Source organism: Ranitomeya variabilis, chromosome 5, assembly GCF_051348905.1.
Source record: "Ranitomeya variabilis isolate aRanVar5 chromosome 5, aRanVar5.hap1, whole genome shotgun sequence".
NCBI classification, from domain to species: Eukaryota; Metazoa; Chordata; class Amphibia; order Anura; family Dendrobatidae; genus Ranitomeya; species Ranitomeya variabilis.
The window spans coordinates 311368973-311396955 of record NC_135236.1 but is presented as its reverse complement, the minus strand read 5'-3'; the positions used below and the strand labels follow the sequence as shown (position 1 = coordinate 311396955).

Sequence of the window (27983 nt, the reverse complement as noted above, 5' to 3'; positions counted from 1 at the left end):
CTAATTACGCTTGTAAAACGCTAGTGTTTAGCGGGAAAACGCATGCCAATTCCGCATGCTTTTTTCCTGCGGCAGGGAGTTCCGGAATTGCTGCGGAAATTTCCGCGGCAATTCCGGACGTGTGCACATAGCCTTAAAGATGTCATTTGTGGGGTAAAAATCTTTATCTTCATAAATACTTTCCTTCTACTGATTAGTATAGCTAAATGGCATTTCCCTCTTCATGTACTATCTATATATAGTTTGTCTGTACTCTGCAGTCTTAAGGTGACTTGAAGGGAAATCTGTCAGAATGATTCTCCAAACACCCCCCAACTGTTTTTATGGTCATGTTTGTTTCTGAGCAATGATGTCATCCACACCTTTACTTATGCAGTATGTTGCTCCTTGACTAAAAAAAAAATCACTGTCACAGTTCATATACAAGTAAGGCTTAAGTGCTATGGGAGTGTCAAAGCACTTCCTAAGTCTCTTCCACTTTGGTTTTATTCCCTACTTTGCCCCACCTTCCTTTGCTTGACTGACTGCTCACTATCTTGACTACACAGTGTACTGGGCTGTCAGTCAAGCGGAGGAAGGTTGGCCTTTGGGGCAGGGGCTATAGGAAGTGCTCTGATGACACCCAGAGCACACTTTCATAGGAATTTCAAGCCAGTGATTTTTCAGTCACTGAGCCACAGATTGCATAAGTATTTTTTGTGGCCCTTGAGCTCTGCTGTATGTGAGTTGGAAGCGGAGAGGAATCTGAAGATGTGTCAGTTATAATCACACACAGCTCTGTGGTGAGATCAGGAGAGCAGCCATCACTGGTAACTACCCCTTCATGTAAAACAAGCTCTGGAGGCAGAGTTATCTTAGAGGACATAGTCTCCCTGGAGCCTGGAAGAGGTCATTTTATAGAGTGATAAAAGATGATTTCTCAATAACAAGGCATCTGATATGAGGCACACATGGATGGCTTTTTTTTTTGCATTCTATAACCTGTATGCCCATATGAATAGTTATCATAGGTCAAATGTGGTGACAGATTCCCTTTAAGAGACTGCAAAATATGCAAATCGGAGGGCATAATTGTGCACCAAACCATTGGTCATGCCAACGGTGCACTAAAGTGCCCACATTTGTATATGGATAAATGGATTTAACTGCAACTAAGACTAAAATGTATATTACTGGTAAGGTTTCTATAGGGGCTAAGTCTCCTATATAAATGTTTAAGTAGAAGAATTTGCATTTTGGGGGTGACAGACTGCCTTTAAAGGAGATGTCCAGTCTACTTATAAAAGTCTTTTACTCTGTGACTACAGATTTCTAAACCCTGATAGCGTGCGGTGCTACGGCAAGGAATTTGGCAACGTGTATAATCTTTTATGCTTATTATTATTTTCAGATTTGCACGACCTTGCCTGTATAATGTGATTTCTGTTCACTTATTTTTTGGTATATAGACAGTGTGAGAATTGTCTGACATCCACCGATTCTGAAAGGGTATAATACAGATTGATGAAAATAAGAATTTATTAAAATGCTTCCTGGATTAGGCATGAATGCCACAGTGATCGGTCTATTGTAATGTTAAGGTTGCAGTGACCTGAACTCAGACATGACTTTACTTCCACTTGTTTTGTTTTCCTGGAAATTCATAGAAGCTGTAAGCCTGAATAACTTTGAATGAATACACTACTCTGGCCTCAGTCAGCCCTGACAATATTGCTTTGTTCCTCACATACAGGCCAATGTAAGTCTTGTTACTGCTCAATAACCTGTAGGACAGCCTGTTGCGACTTAGCCTGGCAGCAGGTTGTTGTGTTGCCGCAGTGTTGTTCATCATGGGCTTCTGTACTTTGTGCTAGTAGGAATGACATGAAATGTTTGCACTCTTCATGGTAATATGTCACGATCAGTCATCAGGAATAGTATCCTACAATAATCTGTTCACATAGTATAGAAAAATGTGGTTCTGCAAGTTTCATCCAACAATCAGTTGTCTTCTTGGAGTGACGCCTCTCTTGTTCCAACATTGTGCACAGGTAGTGATCACTGGGTGGAAACATACCACAAATAAGTCAGTTATCATAAAAGTACACAGTTTATATATGATGCATGGTAAGAAAAAATAATGCCCAGATTGTATAAATATCGTCCATTTAGAAAATCAAAAAGAATTTCTATTGAAATTGAATTTCACTGACTATTAAATGTACCTTATATTTAGACATGGTAAAATAGTTTTCAAATCTTTCCCTCGATGTCACATCAGTGTCACATTCTAAAGCCCAGTGCCAGTGAATGAGGGTACATGTCTTGATTTACAGATATAATTTTATCGTTGTGCAGATTTAACAATTTATTTAGGTTTTTATCACTGTTGTTGGATCCCTTAACCCAAGTTGTTGTTTTAATTTCCCAGGAAACTCAGGAACTCTATACAAGTCTTTATACCACGAAGTGGTTTTTCCAGTGCTTCCTAGATCGGGTAAATATGAAGTTTCTGTACATTTACAGCTTTTCTATTTTTCTTAAATAATTGTGATCGACAAAATTTGCTTCATGAATTAGGAAATATCCAAATAGAGGAAAATGTAGGTACAGCACTTTTAACCAGATCAATTAAGATGTCTGTTGTTACATGTTCTCCCATTAGAAAGGAGCACTATCTTGTACCACTAGTTACTATATCCAGAGATGTGAAGAAAGCTCTTTTTTTATAAAGTGTACATATTTTAGTAAGATTTGACCGCCTGCTGAGCTAGGTGTCCTGTTACAGCTGCACAAAGGAAGGAGATTTTATAATCACATACCAAATAGGATACAAATGATTGACATGATATCTCCAATATTCTTCACAAAGGAGCACTATCTTGTACCACCAGTTACTATATCTATCCAGAGATGTCACAAAAAACCTTTTACACAAAGTGTAAATATTTTAGCGCCTCCATTTTGGTGTTCCTCTATATGAAAAGCTAGTCCCATTTCAACTACTTCCCCACCTGTGCCACAAAAACATGTTTATGGCTTGGTTTCAGAAACTTGTTAATTTACGTCCTGCAGTGTTAGTCTGATGGTGTACTATTGCAGAAAATGTATACACCAAATCTGGACAGTCCAGGATATCTATTATTTTCTTATATAATAAGTTAATACTAAAGGGTTCTTATGCATCATAAGTAAATATGAAAAAAAGCATTGCGGATCTGAAACTAGCAAACCTATATAAAATATGGAGACTGAAAAATGTAATTAACCATTGATAAAATATATGATCTTTATGGGGGCAGCACGGTGGCTTAGTGGTTAGCACTGCAGCCTTGCAGCGCTGGAGTCCTGGGTTCGAATCCCACCCTGGACAACATCTGCAAAGAGTTTGTATGTTCTCTCCGTGTTTGCGTGGGTTTCCTCCGGGCACTCCGGTTTCCTCCCACATTCCAAAGACATACTGATAGGGAATTTAGATTGTGAGCCCCATTGGGGACAGCGTTGATAATGTCTGTAAAGCGCTGCGGAATATGTTAGCGCTATATAAAAATAAAGATTATTATTATTATTATCTTTATAAAAATTAAAAGCATAACCATTTTCTACCCAGAAGTGCGTTCAACAGATACCCACATGGAAAAAAAAAAGATTAGCCACCAAAATAAATTGTAATATAAATAATCATGTTGGCGCCTATATAAAATATTAAAGCTAATTGCACGTGGCCAAATATGTGGAAAAAAATAATACAGACACTGAAGAAATCACTTTCTTGCTAACCAATTAGCTTGGTAGAGATACAGTTAGGTTCAGAAATATTTAAACAGTAACACAAGTTTTAACATTTTAGCTGTTTTCCAAAACATATTCAAGGTACAGTTATATAATCAATATCGGCTTAAAATGAAGAATACTGGCAACTTTAATTTGAGGTTATTCACATCCTAGTTGGAGTAAGGTTTTAGGCATTACAGCTCTTTAATATGTAGCTGACTATTTTCAAAGGGACCAAAAGTATTTTGAGATCTATCAAAAGCTTTTTAATGGACTGCATGGGCTATTACCTCATATATATCATCAATTAAGCATGTAAATGGTCTAGAGCGCATTCCAGATGTGGCATTTGCATTTAGAAGTTGTTGCTATGAAGTCACAACATGCGGTCAAAGGGACTTTTGGTAGAAAAGGAATTGACCAGAATGAAAATAAAAAAGGAAATCCATGAGAGAGAGTGGAAATCTTGGGAGTGGCCAAATCAACAGTTTGATACACTCTGCTACAAAATAAAAAGGCCCAGTCATCTTCGGAACATAACAGTAGTGGATGATCGCAGAAGCCTTTCCATGGTGAAGAAAAAACATACACAATGGCAGAGTCAATCGCCAGATCTCAACCCCATTGAACATGCATTTCACATGCTTAAGACTATGTAAGGCAGAAGGACTCACAAACAAGCAATAACTGAAGTCAGCTGCAGTAAAGGCCTGGCAAAGTATCATAATGGAAGAAAATCAGAGTTTGGCGATGTATATGGCTTCCAGACTTCAGGCAGTCATTGCCTGCAAAGGATTCCCTACAAAGTATTAAAAATGAACATTTTATTTATGATAGTTAATTTGTCCAATCTCTTTTGAGCCCCTGAAATGAGGAGGCGTTGTAGCAAAATGGATGCAATTCCTAAACATTTCACAGGATATTTTTGTAGAACCTCTTTAATTAATTAAACCTGAAAGTCTACACTTCAATTGCATCTCAGTTGTTTCATTTTAAATAAAAAATAGCGGCATGCAGAGCCCAAATCATGAAGACTCGGCCACTGCCCAAAGATTTCTGCACCCAACTGTAGATGGGCACATTGGATGTGTTTCATTTGCCCATAAGGAAATGTGATCATTGTTAGAACATGAGAAATCCACAATCCTTACTGTATGATCTTTCTGCATGCATTACATTTATACTGTCTACCAATGCCCATGCAGCGGCATTTGGATATAGTTTGTGTTGGTAAAAGAAAAAGGAGTCCATTCAGTTGTCAAGCTATCCACGGCCAACATCTTATATCCAAACATAAATAAATGATTGTAACCGGATTCTGTCCATTGTTACAGCACAAACAATAATACATTTACAAGCATAAAGTATTAAAAGCACAAACTCAACACTAGAGGTACTGATGATATTAGATTGTTTTGTTGATAGAAAAGTTTATAAACCCTAGCGTCCTTTCAGGCAACAACGTTGTGATCTGGGCCTAAAACATCCATGTGGACATAGCTGTAGCGGTATACCGTGTCTGCATTCAATCCAAGTGGGGATAGTGGCAAAACCATTATCTTGCTTCACACCATCACGTTTTGTCCAACCAGGATTTCCTCGTGTATCATGATTTTAAATAGGTTCCTGTCACAAAGGCACTGCCTAATATGACGTCATAGGTAGAGATGAGCGAATTTGTTTGGGTCCCTCCTTATTCGCCAAGCTATAGCGCTTACTAAATAAGCTGCAGAGGGAACCCGGCTTCCTGGATCACTCCGGTTGATCAGCTGTCACAGTGTGTGACAGTCACAACACATGTATGGATAGCCTGTGTGTTGGGCTCTCCATGCATGTGCTGTGACAGTGACACAGCCGCGACACATTCAGTTGCGGCGCTGGGCAGCTGATCAGCCGGAGTGATCCAGGAAGCCGGGTTCCCTCTGTAGCTTATTAGGTAAGCGCTATAGCTTGGCGAATAAGGAGGGACCCAAACCAATTCTCTCATCTCTAGTCATAGGCATTGCTGTCCAGGGCTAGCTTAAAAGTATTCAGAGGAGAATTAATTTGGGTGGGTAGGTGTAAAGAATTATTAATTAAATGAACAATCATAATATTGTTTTGATATCTGGTGTTATTTTGAACAAAAAAAAAATAAAGCCCCGTTTCGCTTTGCAAACTAGAGATTTTTGGGTAAACTAAGAAATGTTCTTCAGCTTTCCAAAAGGTGAGATGAGGCTAAAGGTTGGAGATCCAAAGTATTCCTAAATTGCTCATTGCTCATATATGTTTATTTAACTTATATAGTGTATGGAGATAGCGCTTTTCTCCCTGATGTTTCCTACCTAAAAAAACCAACACTTGGTAGGCTGATTTTATCAGGTCTAGGTTTTTATTTCTCTAGCATCTGACATGTCCTCATTAAAATGTGTACTAGCAGTGGTGAACACTTCAGTTGACCACCCATTAGTGATATTGTGTAACTAAGGCCCACCTTAAAGATCCCTTCTCTCAAATGTAACTGATCTGGGGATTTTCCTTCCATGTTCTGTCCTATACTAAGCCACGCTCACATTTTTGTATATATATTTCATTAATATAACTTGAACACAAGCTTTCTAATCACCAGCATATTATTCAAAGCTTCTTGAAATAAAGAAAAAATAGGTTCCTTTTTTCATGTATACATTTGTCTTTCCATTCATGGGGATTTCAAAAGCTTATTCATATGCAAAATTCTAATTATACCCTTGTTGAATTCACAAAAGATTGTAATGCTTGCCTAGAGATGGGGCTTTGTTAGAGAGTGTACCTTCAAGGATGCTCTCCTGCCTCATCTGACTTGCAGCATGTAAAGACACAAGTGTACCTTGATGCAACACCCAGTGTGCATCATGCAAAGCTATTAATAGGAATAGGATCGTGCTCATATGGAAACAAAATGATTATTCACCATTTTGGTGCAAGTAGTTTTTGCACTGATCACAAATTGCCACTAGTTCGTTTCACTCCTTCACAAATAATGGCATCGATCTCTATTCTAGTCATCTATTTCTCCATGAAATGGTGGATAAAGATAAGTGGGCCAAATTACTGATCCAGTAGGCTAAGAGCCCATCGGTGGCTCTATGGTCACGCAGTTAGAGCAGTATGAACTGATAGGCAATGTAGTCACACTGTTGTATGCGGTATGTCTGCATCACTAGAGTGATTTGTATAGAGAAACTGCTGCTCAAGATTAAAATGTAATATCACAGCCACGCTGACAGGTTTCACATTTGTAAGGATAGCCTCGGGGGGTGTTTGAGACTAATGGTTATTGGCCTTTCTTGATGTTTTCAGTGGCACAACTCCCTTTTGGAAAATAATATTGATAGCTAGTGATAAAGAAGCTCTCTTATCCAAATTTTTATCTTAATATATTCCAGTCATATTAGATAGCACTGTTTGCTTACAATTGCTCATTTTGCCTTTCTACGCAGCTAATTCTGTTTTTCATTAGGTCTATGATATCACATGATTAAAAATGGAGTAGCTGAATCCTGCTAAACTTTGTTGAAACAGGAGGTTAGTTATGAGTTACTTGAGTTGTATGAGTTATGAGTCACTGCAAATTTCCCTGACGGGCGGAGGAGCAGAGCAGCTGGGTCAGGAGTTCAAAAGGGGAATAATAATAATAATCTTTATTTTTATATAGCGCTAACATATTCTGCAGCGCTTTATAGTATGTACACATTATCATCGCTGTCCCCGATGGGCCTCACAATCTAGAATCCCTATCAGTGTGTTTTTTTTGGAATGTTAAATGCAGGGACAAAGACTTCCTGTTTCTACATAGAGCAGAGAAAAGATAAGAATTAGCTGGGTAGAAAGGCAAAATGAGCAATTGTAAGCGCACAGTACTATATAATATGATGATTGCAATATATTAAGAGGATAAAAACGTGATGGGAGTCCTTCTTTAAATTTGGCCATCTGTATCAGATTTAGAGGTTGTGATAACTCTAGACTGTGGCTCATTATCTGACTGAAGTGGCTGTAGCCTTGCAGTAAATCTTTTTGTTTGCCAGTCACAGCTTTGTACTTTTGATGGTGACTGTACTGGTGTTGTAGCTCACTTTAAGTGAAGAGGGCCCCTCTTTTTCTTTTATCACTTTTTTACATTGCCTTTCTACCCTTTTCTTGCAGATTTGTGAGTCTTATAGAATTTAAGTGACCATTAAGCCATGTTTGTGTACGAGTTGAATAAACCTTATAATTTTCACCTATATAGACTCCTTTCACCCTAAACCTGAGGATATGGGACATTTACGTTCTTGAAGGTGACAGAGTTCTTACTACAATGTCCTACACAATATTGAAACTTCATAAAAGTAAGTAATTTTTTAATTGTAAACCATTTTGCAGTTGACGGCTTCACGTGTTACCTTGATCAAAAGAGAAGTGTACAATGACACATTGGGGCCCATTAAGCTTTTATGCCACAAAAACTGGCTTTAATGCTTTGAAAAGTCTCAGGTTTTTTTACGCAACTGGGAAGTATGCAACTTTTTTGCAATTTTTGGCATTTTCAGGTCGGTTAGAATAAGTTTTGCTGAAATGTGCGGAGCTGGAGAGGAGCTTGGGCGGGCTGGGAACGTGACCATGCCTGCTCGTCAATTTCATCAAAAGTGCCAGCATTTTGTACACCAGTCCCTCACTGGAGTAGCATTTGTGCCATGGTGCACGCCACTCAGAAGTGGCAAAATCATTGCATATTGGGTTCTCTTAAAGAATTTGGCTCCTTCTACCCCAGCAAGACTGGTGTAGGGTGACCATGCACGCCACCAATCTTAATGAATCTGCTCCTTAGTTTGCTTCAATTCAGAAATTGTTCATAATATATCCTCATTTCTTAGCTTAATGTCACATAGCAATCATCTTCTTTCTGTGGGCTGTTATTTAGCACGATTTTTGATGGTTTGGCATGTATTTTCTCTGTGCTCACTCTCCCTCAAGGATTCCAATAGTTAGCAGATTGCAGTTTCTTCCTGCCAATGCTGCCAGTCTATAGAGGAGTGTGCTGCCAACAGCTACTGAGCGAGACCTCCAGAGTCACGATGTATTTATTTACTAGGTCCTGAGTAGATAGAGGTAGCAGAGCCATTTCTGTTTCTAGATCTACTTTTTTTTCATATCAGCGAAAAAGTGTTTTTGATGAACGGGAGGAAACGACCTGAAATTATTGTAAGAACATGCAAACTGCATGTAGATGTTATCCTTTGTTAGATTCAAGTCTGTGATCCAAGTGCAGCAAGGCAACCGTGCTAACCACTGAGCCATTGTGCTGCAATCAAACCACCAATGATTGTGAAGATTTGTTGCATAACCAAATTGTCCTACTGAGTTCAGGCTTCAGAAAGGGGTTCCAGTAAAGCAGATTTAATTCTAAAAGGCTTTTTTCTATTCTGGCCTTATAGGAGTTTTCTGATACCCTATGCAGAAGTTAGGTGATAAATATATGATTGCAGAAGTCTGTAAGGCATAGAATAGGGGTCCTGACTAGTGTTGAGCATTCCGATACCGCAAGTATCGGGTATTGGCCGATACTTGCGGGTATCGGAATTCCGATACCGAGATCCGATACTTTTGTGGTATCGGTATCGAAACAACATTAATGTGTAAAATAAAGAATTAAAATAAAAAATATTGCTATACTCACCTCTCCGACGCAGCCTGGACCTCACCGAGGGAACCGGCAGCGTTGTTTGCTTAAAATGCGCGCTTTTACTTCCTTCCGTGACGTCACGGCTTGTGATTGGTCGCGTGCCGCCCATGTGGCCGCGACGCGACCAATCACAGCAAGCCGTGACGTAATTTTCAGGTCCTCAATGCCTAATTCTAGGCATTCATGATTTTAAAATTACGTTCCGGCTTGTGATTGGTCGCGTCGCGGTCACATGGGCGACGCGACCAATCACAAGCCGTGACGTCACGGGAGGCAGGAGACGCGCGCATTTTTAAAATTACGTCACGGCTTGTGATTGGTTGCGTGCCGCCCATGTGACCGCGACGCGACCAATCACAGCAAGCCGTGACGTAATTTCAGGTCCTGATGCCTATTTCTGCATTCAGGACCTGAAATTACGTCACGGCTTGCTGTGATTGGTCGTGTCGCAGTCACATGGGCGGCACGCAACCAATCACAAGCCGTGACGTAATTTTAAAAATGCGCGCGTCTCCTGCCTCCCGTGACGTCACGGCTTGTGATTGGTCGCGTCGCCCATGTGACCGCGACGCGACCAATCACAAGCCGGAACGTAATTTTAAAATCATGAATGCCTAGAATTAGGCATTGAGGAACTGAAAATTACGTCACGGCTTGCTGTGATTGGTCGCGTCACGGCCACATGGGCGGCACGCGACCAATCACAGGCCGTGACGTCACGGAAGGAAGTAAAAGCGCGCATTTTACGCAAAGAACGCTGCCGGTTCCCTCGGTGAGGTCCAGGCTGCGTCGGAGAGGTGAGTATAGCAATATTTTTTATTTTAATTCTTTATTTTACACATTAATATGGATCCCAGGGCCTGAAGGAGAGTTTCCTCTCCTTCAGACCCTGGGAACCATCAGGGATACCGTCCGATACTTGAGTCCCATTGACTTGTATTGGTATCGGGTATCGGTATCGGATTAGATCCGATACTTTGCCGGTATCGGCCGATACTTTCCGATACCGATACTTTCAAGTATCGGATGGTATCGCTCAACACTAGTCCTGACATCTCATTCTGGAGGAGTTATAAATGTAGCGATAGTCGTACGTGTATAACCGCTCTAGTCATGACATCCGCTCCATTCACTCTCCTTCAGACCAGGATGCAAAGCCCTTTTTATCTATAGGTGTACTGGTGATGGGACCTCTTGTGATCATATATCTATTACCCATTCTGTTTAAAGTGATGAGTGTATTTCGTGGGCCAATCATTTTGAAGAAAAAATCACTTCATCCTCATTCAGACTTAAGTGTTTTGAATGTATCCCGTACGTATTTTATCCTTTTTTTTTCACGGTTACAACACCCTTATAATCTTTGGTGCTATTCACATGTCCGTGTTTTTCGTGGACTGTGTGTTTATGCCAACTACATGGAGTCGTACCCATTTTTTTTTTTCGGCAGCATTGATGAAAAGGGTCATTACTAGTGATGAGCGAATATACTCGTTGCTCGGGCGTCCTCCGAGTATTTGTTAGTGTTCGGAGATTTAGTTTTCATCGCCTCAGCTGAATGATTTACAGCTACTACCCAGCCTAAGTACATGTGGGGGTTGCCTGGTTGCTAGGGAATCCCCACATGTACTCAAGCTGGCTAATAGCTGTAAATCATTCTGCTGCCGGGATGAAAACTAAATCTCCGAACACTAACAAATACTTGGGAAAACCTGAGCAACAAGTATACTCGCTCATCACTGGTCATGACAAGTCTATGGGTAGGTGAAAGCACGTACTGCACATAGATGGCATCTGTATGCTATCCGTTTGCTATATGTATTTAACTCTACAAAGGATAGGAGGAGCTTTTTTATTTTTTTTCTTTGTGTCCGTAGAAAACACTGATGACACACTGGTGGAAAACACTGACACACGAACCCAACAAAACATTAGTAGAAATCTATAAATGGATCTTATTATAGAAGGCACTCCTAACCAAGTCATACTCCTTACAGAGTGTAGGATTTAGATGGTCAAGATTAATAAAATTTCTAATTTTATTAAATAACATACAGTACAACTACTACAATTATAGACCAAAAAGATGTTGTTAAAACAGAGGTGAAAAACACACTGCGCATCTACTGTATCATCTAATTGCTACCAATGTACAGTAGGTACGGAAAGTATTCAGACCCCTTTTAATTTTGAATAAAGGGTCTGAATACGTATGACCATGTGATATTTCAGTTTTTTTTTTTTTTTTTTTTTATAAATTTGCAAACATTTCTACATTTGTTTTTTTTTCAGTCAAGATGGGGTGCAAAGTTTACATTAAGGCTATGTGCACACGTCAGGATTTCTTGCAGAAATTTCCTGACAAAAACCGGACATTTCTGCCAGACATTCACATGCATTTTTTTGTGCAGTTTTTTTCGTGGTTTTTCTCAATGCATTAAATAGCGGAATAAACGCCCAAAATCTGCAAAATTAATGAACATGCTGCTTTATTTTACCGCGATGCGTTTTTTTCGTGGAAAAAAACGCATCATGTGCACAAAGATTGCAGAATGCATTCTAAATTATATGATGCATATGTATGCGTTTTTATAGCGTTTTTATCGCGAAAAATCCTGAAAGTGTGCACATACCCTAATGAGAAAATGAACTTTTTTGAATTTACCAAATGGCTACAATGAGAGAGTGAAAAATTTAAAGGCGTCTGAATACTTTCCGTACCCACTGTAGATGTGAACCATATCCCATTTAGTGTATAAAAAATACATGTACACCAAAATATTACAGCAATGGTAAAATAAATCTCAAGATGAGCTATGGTTCATATATACATCGTTTGCACCTACTCAATAATATAATTGCTACCACAGTGTGTAGCTCACCTCTGTTTTAACATCTCCTTTTTAATCTACATTTGTGTTAGTTGTACTATGTTATTCCAAAAAATTATTTACAGTACAGACCAAAAGTTTGGACACACCTTCTCATTTAAAGATTTTTCTGTATTTTCATGACTATGAAAATTGTACATTCACACTGAAGGCATCAAAACTATGAATTAACACATGTGGAATTATATACTTAACAGAAAAGTGTGAAACAACTGAAATTGTGTCTTATATTCTAGGTTCTTCAAAGTAGCCACCTTTTGCTTTGATGACTGCTTTGCACACTCTTGGCATTCTTTTGATGAGCTTCAAGAGGTAGTCACCGGGAATGGTTTTCACTTCACAGGTGTGCCCTGTCAGGTTTAATAAGTGGGATTTCTTGCCTTATAAATGGGGTTGGGACCATCAGTTGTGTTGAGCAGAATTCTGGTGGATACACAGCTGATAGTCCTACTGAATAGACTGTTAGAAATTGTATTATGGCAAGAAAAAAGCAGCTAAGTAAAGAAAAATGAGTGGCCATCATTACTTTAAGAAATGAAGGTCAGTCAGTCCGAAAAATTGGGAAAACTTTGAAAGTGTCCCCAAATGCCGTGGCAAAAACCATCAAGCGCTACAAAGAAACTGGCTCACATGAGGACCGCCCCAGGAAAGGAAGACCAAGAGTCACCTCTGCTTCTGAGGATAAGTTTATCCAAGTCACCAGCCTCAGAAATCGCAGGTTAACAGCAGCTCAGATTAGAGACCAGGTCAATGCCACACAGAGTTCTAGCAGCAGACACATCTCTACAACAACTGTTAAGAGGAGACTTTGTGCAGCAGGCCTTCATGGTAAAATAGCTGCTAGGAAACCACTGTTAAGGACAGGCAACAAGCAGAAGAGACTTGTTTTGGCTAAAGAACACAAGGAATGGACATTAGACCAGTGGAAATCTGTGGTCTGATGAGTCCAAATTTCAGATCTTTGGTTCCAACCACCGTGTCTTTGTGCGATGCAGAAAAGGTGAACGGATGGACTCTACATGCCTGGTTCCCACCGTGAAGCATGACACTGTTGGGGATTTATTTAAAATTGAAGGCATACTGAACCAGCATGGCTACCACAGCATCTTGCAGCGGCATGCTATTCCATCCGGTTTGCGTTTAGTTGGACCATCATTTATTTTTAAACGGGACAATGACCCCAAACACACCTCCAGGCTATGAAAGGGCTATTTGACCAAGAAGGAGAGTGATGGGGTGCTACGCCAGATGACCTGGCCTCCACAGTCACCAGACCTGAACCCAATCAAGATGGTTTGGGGTGAGCTGGACCGCAGAGTGAAGACAAAAGGGCCAATAAGTGCTAAGCATCTCTGGGAACTCCTTCAAGATTGTTGGAAGACCATTCCCGGTGACTACCTCTTGAAGCTCATCAAGAGAATGCCAAGAGTGTGGAAAGCAGTCATCAAAGCAAAAGGTGGCAACTTTGAAGAACCTAGAATATAAGACATAACTTCAGTTGTTTCACACTTTTTCGTTACACTTTTTTGTTAAGTATAGAACTCCACATGTGTTAATTCATAGCTTTGATGCCTTCAGTGTGAATGTACAATTTTCATAGTCATGAAAATACAGAAAAAATTTTAAATGAGAAGGTGTCCCCAAACTTTTGGTCTGTAAAATATATATATATATATGTGTATATATATATATATATATATATATATATATATATATATATATATATATATATATATATATATATATATATATATATATATATATATATATATATATATATATATGTATATATATATATACCGTATTTTCCGGCGTATAAGACGACTTTTTAACCCCTGAAAATCTTCTTAAAAGTCGGGGGTCGTCTTATACGCCGGGAGTCGCCTTGTACGCCGGGTGTATATGGTGGGTGGGGGGGGGGGAGTGGTCCTGATGACGACGAGGGGGCGTCTCACAGGAAAGTGAGTATCCCCCATTACCTTATCGTAGCGCTGCAGCGTGGGGTCTCTGTGCTGGGAGCGGCGGCTGCTGTGCTGTGGGGCGGCGGCTCCTCTTCTGCAGTGTGGGGCCTCTGGTGCTGTGCATATTTGAACGCAAATTCATATCAGCCTATATTGATCACAAACCTAAAATAGGATGTCACAAATACAGTCTCAATCACTGAGATACGTAGTAGCATTCCAACATAAATTGGTACAAGATGAGTTTTAAAAACCTGGCCAGGAAGGTAAAAACTGACTTAATTGGGTAGGGGTTAATTTTGGAACATTTCTTTAAAAAAAGTGGTCTACCACTGGACTTTTTTTGCAATGTATTAAATACATTTTACTCTTTCAGAAAAGGGGACTCCAAGCTGTAGAGATTCATAAAATCACAAACACAGGAGTTACTCGCCCCCCCAGAGTCCAGGGACATCTTTTAGTCTCTGCTCTTGCCTCAATGTCTTGGCTGCAACGGTAGCGTCATGTTGGCGTTACAGATCACTGCTGCAGCCAATCGGTTACTGGTTACTGCGGGGTTGTGCACAGTCAATGTGATCAGCGCTATGCATCCAAAGCACTGGGACTGGAGCGGCCATGGAGAGCAGTCACTAGACCTAGGAAGGGTGGTGTGTACCTGTTTGTGGGTATTTTTCATGTATTTTACAGGATTTGGGAGTCAGTTTCCTGCAGTTAAAAAAACCCTTAGGGTACGTTCACACAGGACTTTTTTGCTGCTTTTTTTTTGCTGCTTTTTTTTATGCTAATTTTCAGCTGTTTATAGGTGCGTTTTTGGTGCGTTTTTTGGGTGCGTTTTTTGTGCGTTTTTGGTGCGTTTTTTTCATGCTTTTTTTGTGGTATATGGTGAATCAAACATGTTTGATGACTACACCAAAGACACTCAGTTAGTACTCAAGCAAGCAGGTATTTACCTACTACCTGGTCATTTAATTTGTTAGAAAAGGACACCTCACAATGGCTCTTCACACCTGACAATGGCTCACAATGGCTCTTCACACCTCACTACCAGGAACTCCCTCACAATAGATCACAATCAGGACACCTCACAATGGCTCTCCACACCTGACAATGGCTCACAATGGCTCTTCACACCTCACTACCAGGAACTCCCTCACAATAGATCACAATCAGGACACCTCACAATGGCTCTTCACACCTCACAATGGCTCTTCACACCTCACTAACCACACCCCTAAGCTCTTGGCTGTGAGATCCCTTCCTGCTGGCCATGATTTTCTGCACAAAAAAAGCAGCAAATAATGCTACATGCGTTTTTTCAGCGTTTTTGCAGCGTTTTTTTCATCACCCATTCAAGTCAATGGGTGAAAAAACGCTGCAAAAACGCAGCAAAAACGCTGAAAGAAGTGACATGCCCTATGTCCAAAAAAAGCAGCAAAGCAGAAAAAACTGATCAAACAAAAAACCAACGTGTGTGCATGAGATTTCTGAAATCTCATAGGCTTTACTGGTACTGTAAAAAGCAGCTGAAAATTAGCATAAAAAAAAGCAGCAAAAAAAAGCAGCAAAAAAGTCCTGTGTGAACGTACCCTTATAACAGTTGTCCTGGCCCATTATGATTTAATATTTCTTGAAACAAGGTTCTGTTTTATTGTAATTTGTCCAGATGGTGCCATTTCAATAAGGCTAACCAATATATGTGTTTAGCTATATAGGATTTATGTATATTTAGTGATCCATGGAGATCATAAAATGTATGTGAATATTAGTAAGTGCGCAGTAATGTGCATTACTATTCTTCCACTAAGTCGTATGTAGTTTTAGTTCAGCTATTATCAGCCTCTCAGGGAATCAGTTTATACAAGTGTGATCCCGGAGCCGCTGTGAAGTGAAATTACCATTTCTAATATAGTCGGAGAGAGACAATTGTGTGATGTATGTCAAGAACAAATGGTGCATTGCTCTCACTCCTGAAATATGCATGCTCTTCCTATGCTGTAAAGGGGAAGATTACATCACAAAAAGCTGAAACTTTAAGATGTGTTTATTCATGACTCTCGGAGACTGCAGGCCATTTCATCTCCATGTAAAAAGCCCCATGTCTTCTGGGCATTGCCTAACCATTATTAAGGGACAGCGAGTACATTGATTATGACAAGTACATGTGTGTGTAATGCCGTGAGCAATTTTCTTCAATGAAGTGTTATCCAGATCTGCACCATTGCTGTTTCATCAAAGGGAGTGATTATAGAAAAATGATTTAATCAGAGCAGTCCTCTTTATGCAATGTATTCTAAGTAACTGCTGAACTATAAAATGGTAATTTTCCGAGTTCTGTGCCCTGACCTTGTTCAGAGTCCACAATGCTGTTGCTTTATCTTACAATTGGCAGTGGTTCATTGTGAGGTTCCGGTCTTACCGGAAATCTGTCAGTAGGATCAACCCTCCTTATCCGTCTATATGGGCATGTAGGACAAATGATACCAAGTTTTTCTGATATGTAAATAAGTTACGATCTCTGGACCAGACGCTGATCTGCCTCCAGAGCTTATTTTAAATAAAGGGTTGGGTTACCAGTGATGAGACCTGTAATGACTGACAGTCTGCTCTCCTGATCTACATGTCTCACTCTGCTAACGCCCCCTTTCATTAAAAATAAGCAGCTTCTTCTCATTGATGGAGCGGGCACTGTATGAAGGAGAGCTGCTTAGCTTCTTGAGTGGAGCAGCTCAAACCTAGCAGAACCCGTGCAGCGGGCGCCGCAGGAAAAGCTATCTGATAACGTTGCCAGAGAAAATGTCCAGGAGGTCAGCTGTGCTGGAGCCGCAGTCAGCTCTATACCCGTCTCAGAAACTGCCTACATTAACCTTCTAACAGCCAGAGCTAATCTGGAAAAGCTGTTAGTCTGGAGAGAGGAAGTAATTGCTGCATCTCCATAAAATCTCCCAGCCTCCACTATCCCTCATCTAAAGTTTTTCACGAACTCTAGTTATCCTTCTGTCTGTAAAAGGACAAACCCTTTCATTCCCTCCTGCATCCAACTATTTTTTCTGTATTGTCTGTCCTGTGCAAGAGGGGAGGTAAGGCTTAACCCCCTCACAATATGACCAGCATATTGGTGCATTGAGATAAAGGTATCCTGTTAGATGATCCATTGTGTCTGAACCACGAGCAGCATGAAGCGGCGACAGGCCTAGTTATTAAAATTTTGTATGCTTAACTCTGAAATTTTGCAGCTTTTCAGAGAATACTTCGTTTAAAACATGGGCTGGGAATGAAGTAGTAAAAATGACTAATCATGGCATTATGTCCCTGCCGGCTTCTCCTTGCCCCAATTCTCATCCTTTGAGTGCACACATGGGGAGAAACCTGTCAGTCATACACATAATTTGTGGTTCTGGCCTTGTGACTCACCGGAGAGGTTCTCTTTAAAGTGAACCTGACAGCTGATACATGGTGCCCATTCATTGGGCAGCTTGTATCCGACATTGGCCGTATGAACTCAGCCCGGTATGTTTGACTCTGAAACTCTTCAGCCTGTCTCTCTCCCTGCCCGTTGTCCTGATTGACCGGTCTCTGCCTATGTGGGCATATAGGCAGAGATCTTTCAATTCAGGGCAGCCAGGGGACCCGCTTGTCTGACTAGTTTACAGCATGGCTCAGTCCGGCGGCTATTCTAGTAGGTTTTTGCCTGAAGCTTGCAGCGTTTCAGAATCGAACATACCTGGCTGAGTTTAATTGGGCAACATGTATCAACGGTCAGGTGCTATTTAACTCGTTAGCACCAAAGCCAGTTTTGACCGCCTTGACAGATCTGCATTCTTTAATCTAGATGGGTCTCACATTGTGGTAAAGTATTACCGTAACTTTAAAATGCTCCTTCCAATCAGTCATCCTGAACTGGTTTTTTTTGCATATACTTTACTACATTACAGTGGTAAATTAAGGTTGATAACATTTTCTTTTATATTGAAACATATCTTAACAAGTGTAAGTGTTGTATAACTTGCAATTTTTCTTTTTTTGAAATTTTGCCCTTATAAGTCATACAACACAAAGTAGTTAATAAATAACATTTCCCATTTGTCTACAGAATTTTAGGTTAAAAGTTTGATACCAATTTTTCAATAAACTTTCAAAGTGTATTCTTTTACATAGTTTTTCAGTTTTAAAGTGACTTGAGGGTTTTCCATTTAAGTATTAAAAATACATTCAGAAATATCATTAACCCTTTATGTGCTCCATGGCAATTACTGCAAAGTAGAGTGGAAAAATTAGATTCTTCCTACTGAAATGTTGATTTAGACTAAAATTTTTCATTTTCACAAACTGAGAAAAAAAATACTCGAAAATGTGTTAATCAATTTCTTCTGAAATCGACAATGCCACATATGCAGTTAGAATATGGGCAAACGGCATGTCCTAGAAGGGAGAGTGGCTGTTTGACTTTTGGAGATGTTGTGAACACCATGTCGCACTTGCAGATCATTTGAGGTGCCAAAACAGTACAACCACCCAAATCTCCACCACCCCCCCATCTCAGAAATGACAAATAGCCAGCTGTCAGTCAACAGCCAGTACTAAGCGATGTACGAGCAGAACACAACAGCACTCCGTGCATTGCATAATGGTCGCTGCATAGTGCTGCACTTCAGCTGGAGCTAAAGCGCTGTACTTAATATCTGCCATTAAGCAATGTAGAGGGTCGTTGTGTTCTGCTCGTGCATCACTTCGTTCAAACTCCTGTATTGCAGACTATTGAAGGCTACCACTGGCTGAACTTGAGGTAATTGCTAGGCATACTATGGCAACCATTAGAACCCCACAGGGTGCCAATAGGATTAAGGGGCATCTGTCAGGATCAACTATCCTCAGTCGTGTATATGAGCATGCAGGCCATAGAAAGATAAAATATCTGCAAAAGGATATCTTTCTTTTGCAGAGGAATACACGTTTCTTAATATGTTAATTGACTGTCAATATCTATAGAACGGGCACAGATGTGCATAAGTCTAGCTCCAAATCTTATTTAAAACGAAAGGGGCGTTAGTAGTGTGAGACATGTAGATTAGGAGAGCAGACTGTCGGTCATTACAAGTCCCACGCATGTATCTTGCCCACCTTTTATTTAACCCCTTTCCGACATCAGGCTTAATAGTTCCCCTGTTTGGTGCAGGCTCCGGCGCTGAACCTGCACTTTTCCGGGCCCATGTCAGCTGATATATACAGCTGACAAATACCCGCAACAGCCGCAGGTGGAATCACTATCCACACGTGGCTGTTAACCCGTTAAATGCCGCTGTCAATCTGACAGCGGTATTTAACTCGTGCTTCCAGGAAGCATGCCGGAAATCCTGCCCATCGATGACCTCGTCACGAGATTACGGGTCACCGATGGGTTGGCATGACAACCAGAGGTCTCCAGCAGACGTCTATGGCTGTCATAGCTAGATTGAGTGCAGCCTGGTGGTGGGCGCTCACAATAAGTGAGCATTTCTGCTACATACAGGTGATCTGATCATTGCCTATATGTAGCAGAGCCAATCGGACAACTGCAGCTTCTAGTCTCCACAAAAAAAAAAAAAAATTATATTAAAAATGTAATAACATTTCAAATCACCCCCCTTCTTTCGCCAAATTCAAAATAAAATAGTAAAAAAAAAAAAATTAACACACACATATTTGGTTCCATCGCGTTCAGAATCGCCCGATCTATCAGTATAAAAAAATAACCCGCTTGTTTAACGGCGTAACCAGAAAAAAAAGTCAAAACGCCAGAATTACGTTTTTTTGGTTGCTGCAGTATTGCAAAAAATGCAATAACTGGCAATTAAAAGATCGTATCTGCACCAAAATGGTATTTATTATTATTATTTATTTATATAGCACCATTAATTCCATGGTGCTGTACATGAGAAAGGGGTTACATACAGAGTTATAGATATAGTTTACAGTAAACAGGTTTACAGTGACAGACTGGTACAGAGGGGAGAGGACCCTGTCCTTGCGGACTTACATTCTATGGTATTAAAAACGTCAGCTCGGCACGCAGAAAGAAAGCCCTCACTTAACCCGAGATCACGAAAAATGGAGACACTATGGGTATCGGAAAACGGTGCAATTTGTTTTATTTTATTTTTTTAACAAACTTTTGAATTTTTTTTTCACCACTTACATAAAAAAAAAAACCTAGACATGTTTGGTGTCTGAGCTCGTAATGACCTGGAGAATCATAATGGCAGGTCAGTTTTAGCATTTAATGAACATGGTAAAAAAAACAACATGGGGATTGCACTTCTTTTGCAATTTCTCTGCACTTGGAATTTTTTTTCCAGTTTTCCAGTACACAATATGTTAAAACCAATGGTGTCGTTAAAAAGTACAACTCATCCCTCAAAAAACAAGCCCTCACATGGCCATTTTGACCAAAAAATAAAAAAGTTATGGCTCTGCAAAAAAGGGGAGCGAAAAATGAAAATGCAAAAACAAAAATACCTCTGGTGGTTAAGAGGTTAAAATAAGCTCTGGACTTAGATTCTCAGGGAGATGGGTGTTCAGCCCATAAATCTTAACAGCTCATTTACATATTAAGAAAAACGAGTATTTCTCTGAAATTAGATTTCTGATCACAGGTGCAAAAGATGTAATATTTTATTCAGTTTCCTATGACCTGCATACTCATATAATGTCGGCAGATTCTCTTGAAAGAAGCACTCCCATGAATCTGTCACTGCAAAATTCGCTGGGGGAGGAGTGGAGCAGCTGTATCAGGAGTTAAAGATGGGGATGATAAATGCAGGGACAAGGGACTTCCTGTTACTACATAGAGCAGAGAAAAAAGAATTAGCTGGGTAGAAAGGCAGAATGGGCAATTGTAAATACCCAGTGCTATATAATAAGAAGAAAGCACTGTCGCTCAACTAACCAGCGAGATTGTAATATTAATATTAAAACTATGCAAGAGGTTAAACGGCTGCAGTTGGTGCTACCACCAGTTGTAGCCATTGCAGTAGGTTGTCAGCTATGATATACCGATGACCCCCTCAGCTGATGAAGCCTGCTCTGCTTCCGAGCCACGTTGATAATCATGCTGTACCATGCACAGCAATATGCAGGAATGTTGGACATGTAAAGCAGATGTTGGGAAGAGATAAAATCTTTACTACTTTTACAGGTGAACCTGCATCTTACAATGTAGTGGTATGTGATTAGGCCGTAGGCAAGTTTTTAGCTTTATTTTCCTCTTCTTGAAATTGGTCTTATCCATTCACTTTGAACAGTTTAGTTTGTTCTCCATGGAATAAATTGTGGCTAAAAAGCACCTGCATAATTCAGAGTCTTTATAAATGGTTAAAAGAGCTCACACTAAATTACCCATAATTATCTCAAAGACGCTCTTGTGTTTGATGAAATATGCAGCCTTTTTATTCCCATTTTATTATATGCATTAACTGCTTTGCCAGTATTTTATATTCTGCCTCAAATGAGGAGTAAGAAGATTGCAACTTTGTGCTTTCTTAACTATCCAGAATTGAATATACATATTCCCTTTACAAGATCAATAAAGTATGAGCTCTACTGGACACAGAGAATATGCGCCCAAGGTTATGTGCAATTCCTACTTAGCAGTTTTATTGTGTGTATGTATGTATGTATGTATATAGATATAGATTATAAATGTATAATCTTTCCTGTTTAATTACCTGTACGCTGTAGGGAGTCTTACTTGCTTTTGTCACTTAGCTATACCTAATCAATAAATATATTATGGAACAGCACACTATATAAACAGAATTATCCGTAATTTGCCCCAAAATATACAAGTTAAAAAGCAGGCAGCACTCCAATATTTACCAAAAAATAAAGTTCTCTTTATTTTTTGGTAAATATTGGAGTGCTGCCTGCATATATACGATCTATCTGAGAAGTGACAAAACTAGGCAAAACTCCCTACAGAGTACAGGTAATTAAACAAGAAATAACTTTTCTCCTTCGCCTCATTGGGGGACACAGACCGTGGGTGTATGGGTGTATGCTGCTGCCACTAGGAGGCTGACACTAAGTGATACAAAGAAAGTTAGCTCCTCCTCTGCAGTATACACCCTCTGCTGGCTCTCAGCTAACCAGTTCTTGCTTAGTGTCCGTAGGAGGCACACGGACGGGTCTGCTATTCAGACCCAAAGAACTCTTTACTTTTACCTTTTTACCTTTTATAACGGACGAATGGGGCGACGGATTCTTTCATGTTCTGATCTCCCCGAACCATCAACAGGTGAGCACGGGAGTTTTACCTCTCCGTATCCTCTCCTGCGACGTGGGAAGCCACTGCCTGAGCTGATTCTAGGGGCGACGGGCCTCTTCAAGGGCACTCATCTCCCCCCTTCCTTATCAGACGAGCACTGGTGTCACCTCCAGTATCCTCTTCTGCAGCCAGGCCTATTGCCGGACATTCAGCCCTGCCCATCAGGTTGTACCCTCGGCTGTCCAGAGGCACTTTCCAGCGTGGCGTCCGAGCAGCCCCCACTGCACCACCACTATTAAAAGCGGATGGTACAAGGAGGCGGACGGTTCCTCTCCTCCTCCCTGCTAAAGGGACGATGGATTGAGGGTTTTTTCTCTATCCCTGCACCGTCCAAACAGCAGCGACAGCAGAGGATACCTTCTTAATGACCTGCTGAACAGAGCTGCATACTCTGCCTTGCAGCAGATTCCTAGGTAAGTGCTGGGATTTGAGCGGCTGGAGGGCTCTGCGCACGTTTTTTTTTCCAAGCGACGGGTCTTTTACCCTTCTTTCTCGCTCGGCTCTGGCCGGCACCAAAAATTTAGCCCCCGGCTTCGTGTAGGCCGCAACCTGGAGTCTACTCCCGTGCTAGGCCGCGCGTTAAGGCTCCACCCCCCTTATTCAGGCGCTTCTCGCTCAGGACGAGAACACCCCATATTCTCGGCGGCCATGTTCATCCTCCTGCCGCTTCCGGGCACGAGCGGTGTACATCCGGAAGCGGCTGCTGCATTGGTCCCGGCGGTGTTTTCAGCACTGGAGAATCTAATCCAACGCCGACAGGGGATTCGGGAACCAGGTAGGGAGACGCAGCTCCATCCCTCCCCTCGCTCTTTTTTCCCCACAACCCCCTCCGACAGCAGAGGTGGATAATGGATTAAAAAACTACAACCATCATACAGGCTACCTAAAGACACATCCGGCAGCATGAGCGCTATGTCCAGTATTCCCTGGTCCTAGAGCTAGTCTTAAAGGCTCTAGACCATTAACCCCTGGTCATAGGTACATGACCAGCATTCCTTGGTCTTAAGGGTCCATGATCAGCATTCATTGGTCTTGCTGGTCCTGTGCCTTTATTTCCTGGTCTTAGATGCACATCACCAGCATGGTCTAAAATGCTCATAACCAGCCCGAAGCCGGTCAGAGTATTTAGTTCAAATGAGCGCAGGAGCCTTCCTCCGCCGCCGATCCCAGTCTTTTCTCCCAGAATACCTAGTTCCTCTGAGTTCGCCACTGCCGCAATCCATGGCTTCTCTGACCAAGAGATTGTACCCCTATTTGAACCCGCTGTGGTTCGGAGTGCTCGCAGGACCAATACAGATGGATCCCTTCCTACACGGGGGCCGTCGGCTAGCAGGCCACAAATATTCTAAATGTACAGGCGTCTAGAAAACGGGAGCTTCGCTTCTCGATTTTCCTCACCAATGATTTGCTGGGAACTAAACTTCGCATTTGAATCGGAGATGACCTTGCATCTGGACTCTCAAAAGCCTCAGCACAAGCTGGATTCGCCTATTTTGGCCATCAACAATCTGTCGATTCACAAGGACTATGGTTCTGCTCTAGATCATTTTCTCCAAACGGAGATAAACTCCCTAGTAGTGCATTTTCCCTTTTTTCCTGGACAGCGAGCGTCCGGATAAGCGATTCACTGGCGAGCACCATAGTAGCGCAGTGGAAAACACTGGTGTTTACACAGCATGGGAGTCCAGGATTCTGGCCTTACCATGAGCAATCGTAAATGGTCTTGCTCTAGAAACAGAAGCCTCTTTAAGCGACACCAGATGTCATGCCTGGCTTAAATGTTTTTTTTTAAGGGCGACGGGTCCTTCAAAGGACACCGATCTCCTCACACCATCATCAAATGAGCACATGGAGTGTCGCCTCCATGTCTACTCTGAGCGACGGGTCCTTCAAAGGACACCGATCTCCTCACATCATCATGAAATGAGCACATACAGTGTCATTCCCACGTGTACTCTGGGCGACGGGTCCTTCAAAGGACACCGATCTCCTCACACCATCGTCAAATGAGCAGGGCCTAATGCCAACCCGGTCCTCCCGGGGACTTGAACTCTGTGGATGTACAGATACCCTCCTTTTGATGTCCGAGCAGTTCCCCTCTGCATCACCACTATTTAACGGACAATGCGTGGTGACGGACGATTCCTCTCCACCTCCCTGTTAAGGGGCTGGTGGATTGAGAGTTCATCTTTTTATCTCTGCACGTTCAATGACGGCAGCAACTCAGGAGATGGCTTGTTTCCTCACCATGGCGGATGCAGCCGCGCATTTTGCTACCAGGCAGCTTAACTTCTGTGGTATACCTACCAGTATCCCTGCCCAATGGGTCATCTGTTAAAAATACCATGGACTGTCAGACAATGACTCGTTCTATCTTGTGGCATCGAGTTCAGCGCATTACCTTTTCTTAGCCCGCACGGGTTGCCAGACCAATGGTCAACTGGCCGGAGACCTTAGCTACCTTGCTTCACAATAACAGAAAAAATTTGGAGTACTGTCCGCAACACATAGGAGTGTCCTATGTAAATATGCTATACACCCCACCACAGGGTGTTTAGTCTGTGTTACTTTTGTTACTGATGGTTCCAGCGTTTGGTCTATATTTATTTGATTCAGATTAGTTCTCTCTCTTTCCGGAGACAGTACAGCTGGCCAATCAAATCCTGTGAGTGGGAGGCTTTGTGGTGCACGCCTCTTTCAATGCAGCTAGTTGCGCTGCGCCATCTGCAGTGAATGCCATTTCATTCAGAAGGGCTTTATGGATCAGAGAACGGAGGCATACTCGGCGTTCCGAAAAAAAACCCAAAAACCCTGTGACATCACGCCCCTACAGAGTGGTCGCTGTGTGGGAGTGGGTGTTCCCTACCTAGGAACAAAGGATCGCATGTGTCCTATAGATCCAACCAACAGTTGAAGGGTTGTCTAGGACAGTCTAGATCTAAGGGATCTTGGTTCCAAAAAAGGACCGAAAAGTAAGACCGATTCTGGACCGCTAACTTCTAACGAGCCTCAAAAAGGTCCTTCTTGGATAGAGTTCTTCCACTCGGCCATCACTTCAATGGGAAAAGGTGGAGTTTTTTTTCTGGCATCCATCGACATTCGGGATGCTTACCTTCACAAGTCACGACCTTAACTTTCGGCTTTGCTACTGCTCCCAGAGTGTTCGCCATTATCATGGTGGCAGTCATGTCCCTCTGGCATTCTGTGTGCGTGGCCGTCCTCCCCTATCTGGTCAACTTCCAGCCGTTCTTCCAGGATTTCGCTGAGCCCATCTATATATACTTTATGATGCCCTTCCTCACTTGGGCTGGCGGATAGATTTAGACAGGACTTCCTCATTTCCAGCCCGGCATCTATCGTTATTAAGGATGATCCTGGACACCCCCAGAGGGTTGGAATCCTCCCTTGAGACAAGCCCGTGGTCCTTCAACAGGGAGCCCCCTGCTCCTGGTCACTCATCCCCACATTCTGAGTCTGAATGACCATCCGGCAATTCTGGCAAATGCCAGAACGGCCTGTCTGGTCGTGGGCTATCTCTTCTGCTACGTCTTTAACAGAAGCGGGTTCTCAAGACAGGGCTGATTTTCAGCCCCGGTCCGTACCTGCCCTCATTCCTTCCGATTTGCTGTGAGGATCCTTAGGTGGGATAATAGCAATGGAGACAGTTCCCTTCGCTCCTCTTGTTTTTTTCTGCAGGTCAAACAGGTTTCCAGAGGGTAATCTCTGAGCATCCTTCTCGTCCGGGGGAGATCCCTTCTCCCGGTTCAGTGGTTGGTAGTGACTACAGAGCATCACCACACTGCTCAAGGCCTCTGGTTATCGCAGGAATCCAGCGTCCCGATCCCTTTTTTTCTTGGGGTCCCAACGATACCTCTGCTCTTACAGCAGGCCCAAGGCCCTCTGGCAGGTCTCCCCATCCAAATTCAGTTGGATATTATCATGGCTATGCAATACCTCTATTATCTAGCAGGTACCCGCGGTCAGGCACCTTCACATACGTACCTCACACTCTCTCATGGGCCGAGATCTATCACTCGGTGATCTCGGCAGTTCTCATCCTAGGAGTAGAACTCTATGCGGCAGTTTTTTCTTCCTCAGCCGCCAGTGTCTCACCTCAAGTGAGTGGGAACTTCATCCGGAAGTCTTCCAACATATCTGCCTTCACTGGAGCACTCCAGATGTAGATCGGATGGCGTCCAGACTGAACGCAAATGCACTTGAGTTCATGGTCCAGACTCGAGACCCAAAAGCCATCACAGTGCATACTCTGGTTCTTCTGGGATACCAGCTCCATCTCGCCTCTTTCACTAGCTCCAAAGGTCTTTAAGAAACAGGAAGGCCCCAGTTGTCCTGGGAAATCTACACTGTCCAAGTCAATTCAGACGGGTCTTCGGAGCTGTCCACTTTGTTCCTTCAGATCTTTTTTCTTTCATACCATCTAGGCAAGGTTGTCCTCAAGCCGTCCCCATACATTGTTACCAAGGTGGTATCGTACTTCCACTGTTACGAGGGTATCGTTCTTCCCTTATCTCTTTCGGCTCCAGTCCACAAAACGAAATGGGTTTCCCATACCCTGGACAATGTGAGAGCCCTGAGTGGTTACTTGCTAAGGACGGCATCCTTCGAGAGGATGGATTCCTTCATTTGGGCTTCTTGGCGCTTTTTTCAGGAAGGCCTTAGTCGTTTTTTCTTCAGCCATGTTAGCCTGGTGGATTCTTTACATCCAGAAGTCCTTCCTTGTTAGACTTCAGCCTTTTTTCATTCCATTCGATCAGTCGAGGTTTCTTGGGTTCCAGACACCAGGCGTCAACAAAGCACGTCTGTAAGCTTCGCGTGTTCATCCAGTCCGCATGCACCCTTGAAGCACTATACTTCCAGGACTTCCGTAGACATGAGTCTGGGCAGGCAGACTCTGCAGGCCGCGGTGGCGCACTTGTAACTAGCGGTGACACAGGGCCTGATCTTATGATGTTCCCACCCAGGGACTGCTTTGGGACGTCCCACGGTCTGTGTCCCCCAATGAGGCGAAGGAGAAATAGGGATTTTTGTGTACTCACCGTAAAATCCTTTTCTCCGAGCCATTCATTGGGGGACACAGCTCCCACCCTGTTATTATAACATATATAATTTGACGTGCTATACTCTCATATATGATTTGACATACTATACACTTATATGTTATTGATCTCCTACTGCTTTAGCACCGAACTCGTTAGCTGAGAGCCAGCAGAGGGGTGTATACTGCAGTGGAGGAGCTTTCTTTGTATCACTTAGTGTCAGCCTCCTTGTGGCAGCAGCATACACCCACGGTCTGTGTCCCCCAATGAATGGCTCGGAGAAAAGGATTTTACGGTGAGTACACAAAAATCCCTATTTTTTAAGGTCCAGATAAC

The 27983-nt window shown here is 42.1% G+C and overlaps 1 protein-coding gene across 4 annotated transcripts in view; it reads left to right on the top strand.

Annotated features, from left to right (window-relative positions):
* USP6NL (USP6 N-terminal like) overlaps positions 1–27983 on the top strand; it is a 239042-nt gene that overhangs the window by 184371 nt on the left and 26688 nt on the right. For all 4 annotated transcript variants that reach the window (XM_077264568.1, XM_077264569.1, XM_077264570.1 and 1 more), the window contains 2 exons: positions 2411–2476; positions 8006–8105. In XM_077264568.1, coding sequence (XP_077120683.1) covers positions 2411–2476; positions 8006–8105 — 166 coding nt within the window. The remainder of the gene's footprint in view (positions 1–2410; positions 2477–8005; positions 8106–27983) is intronic.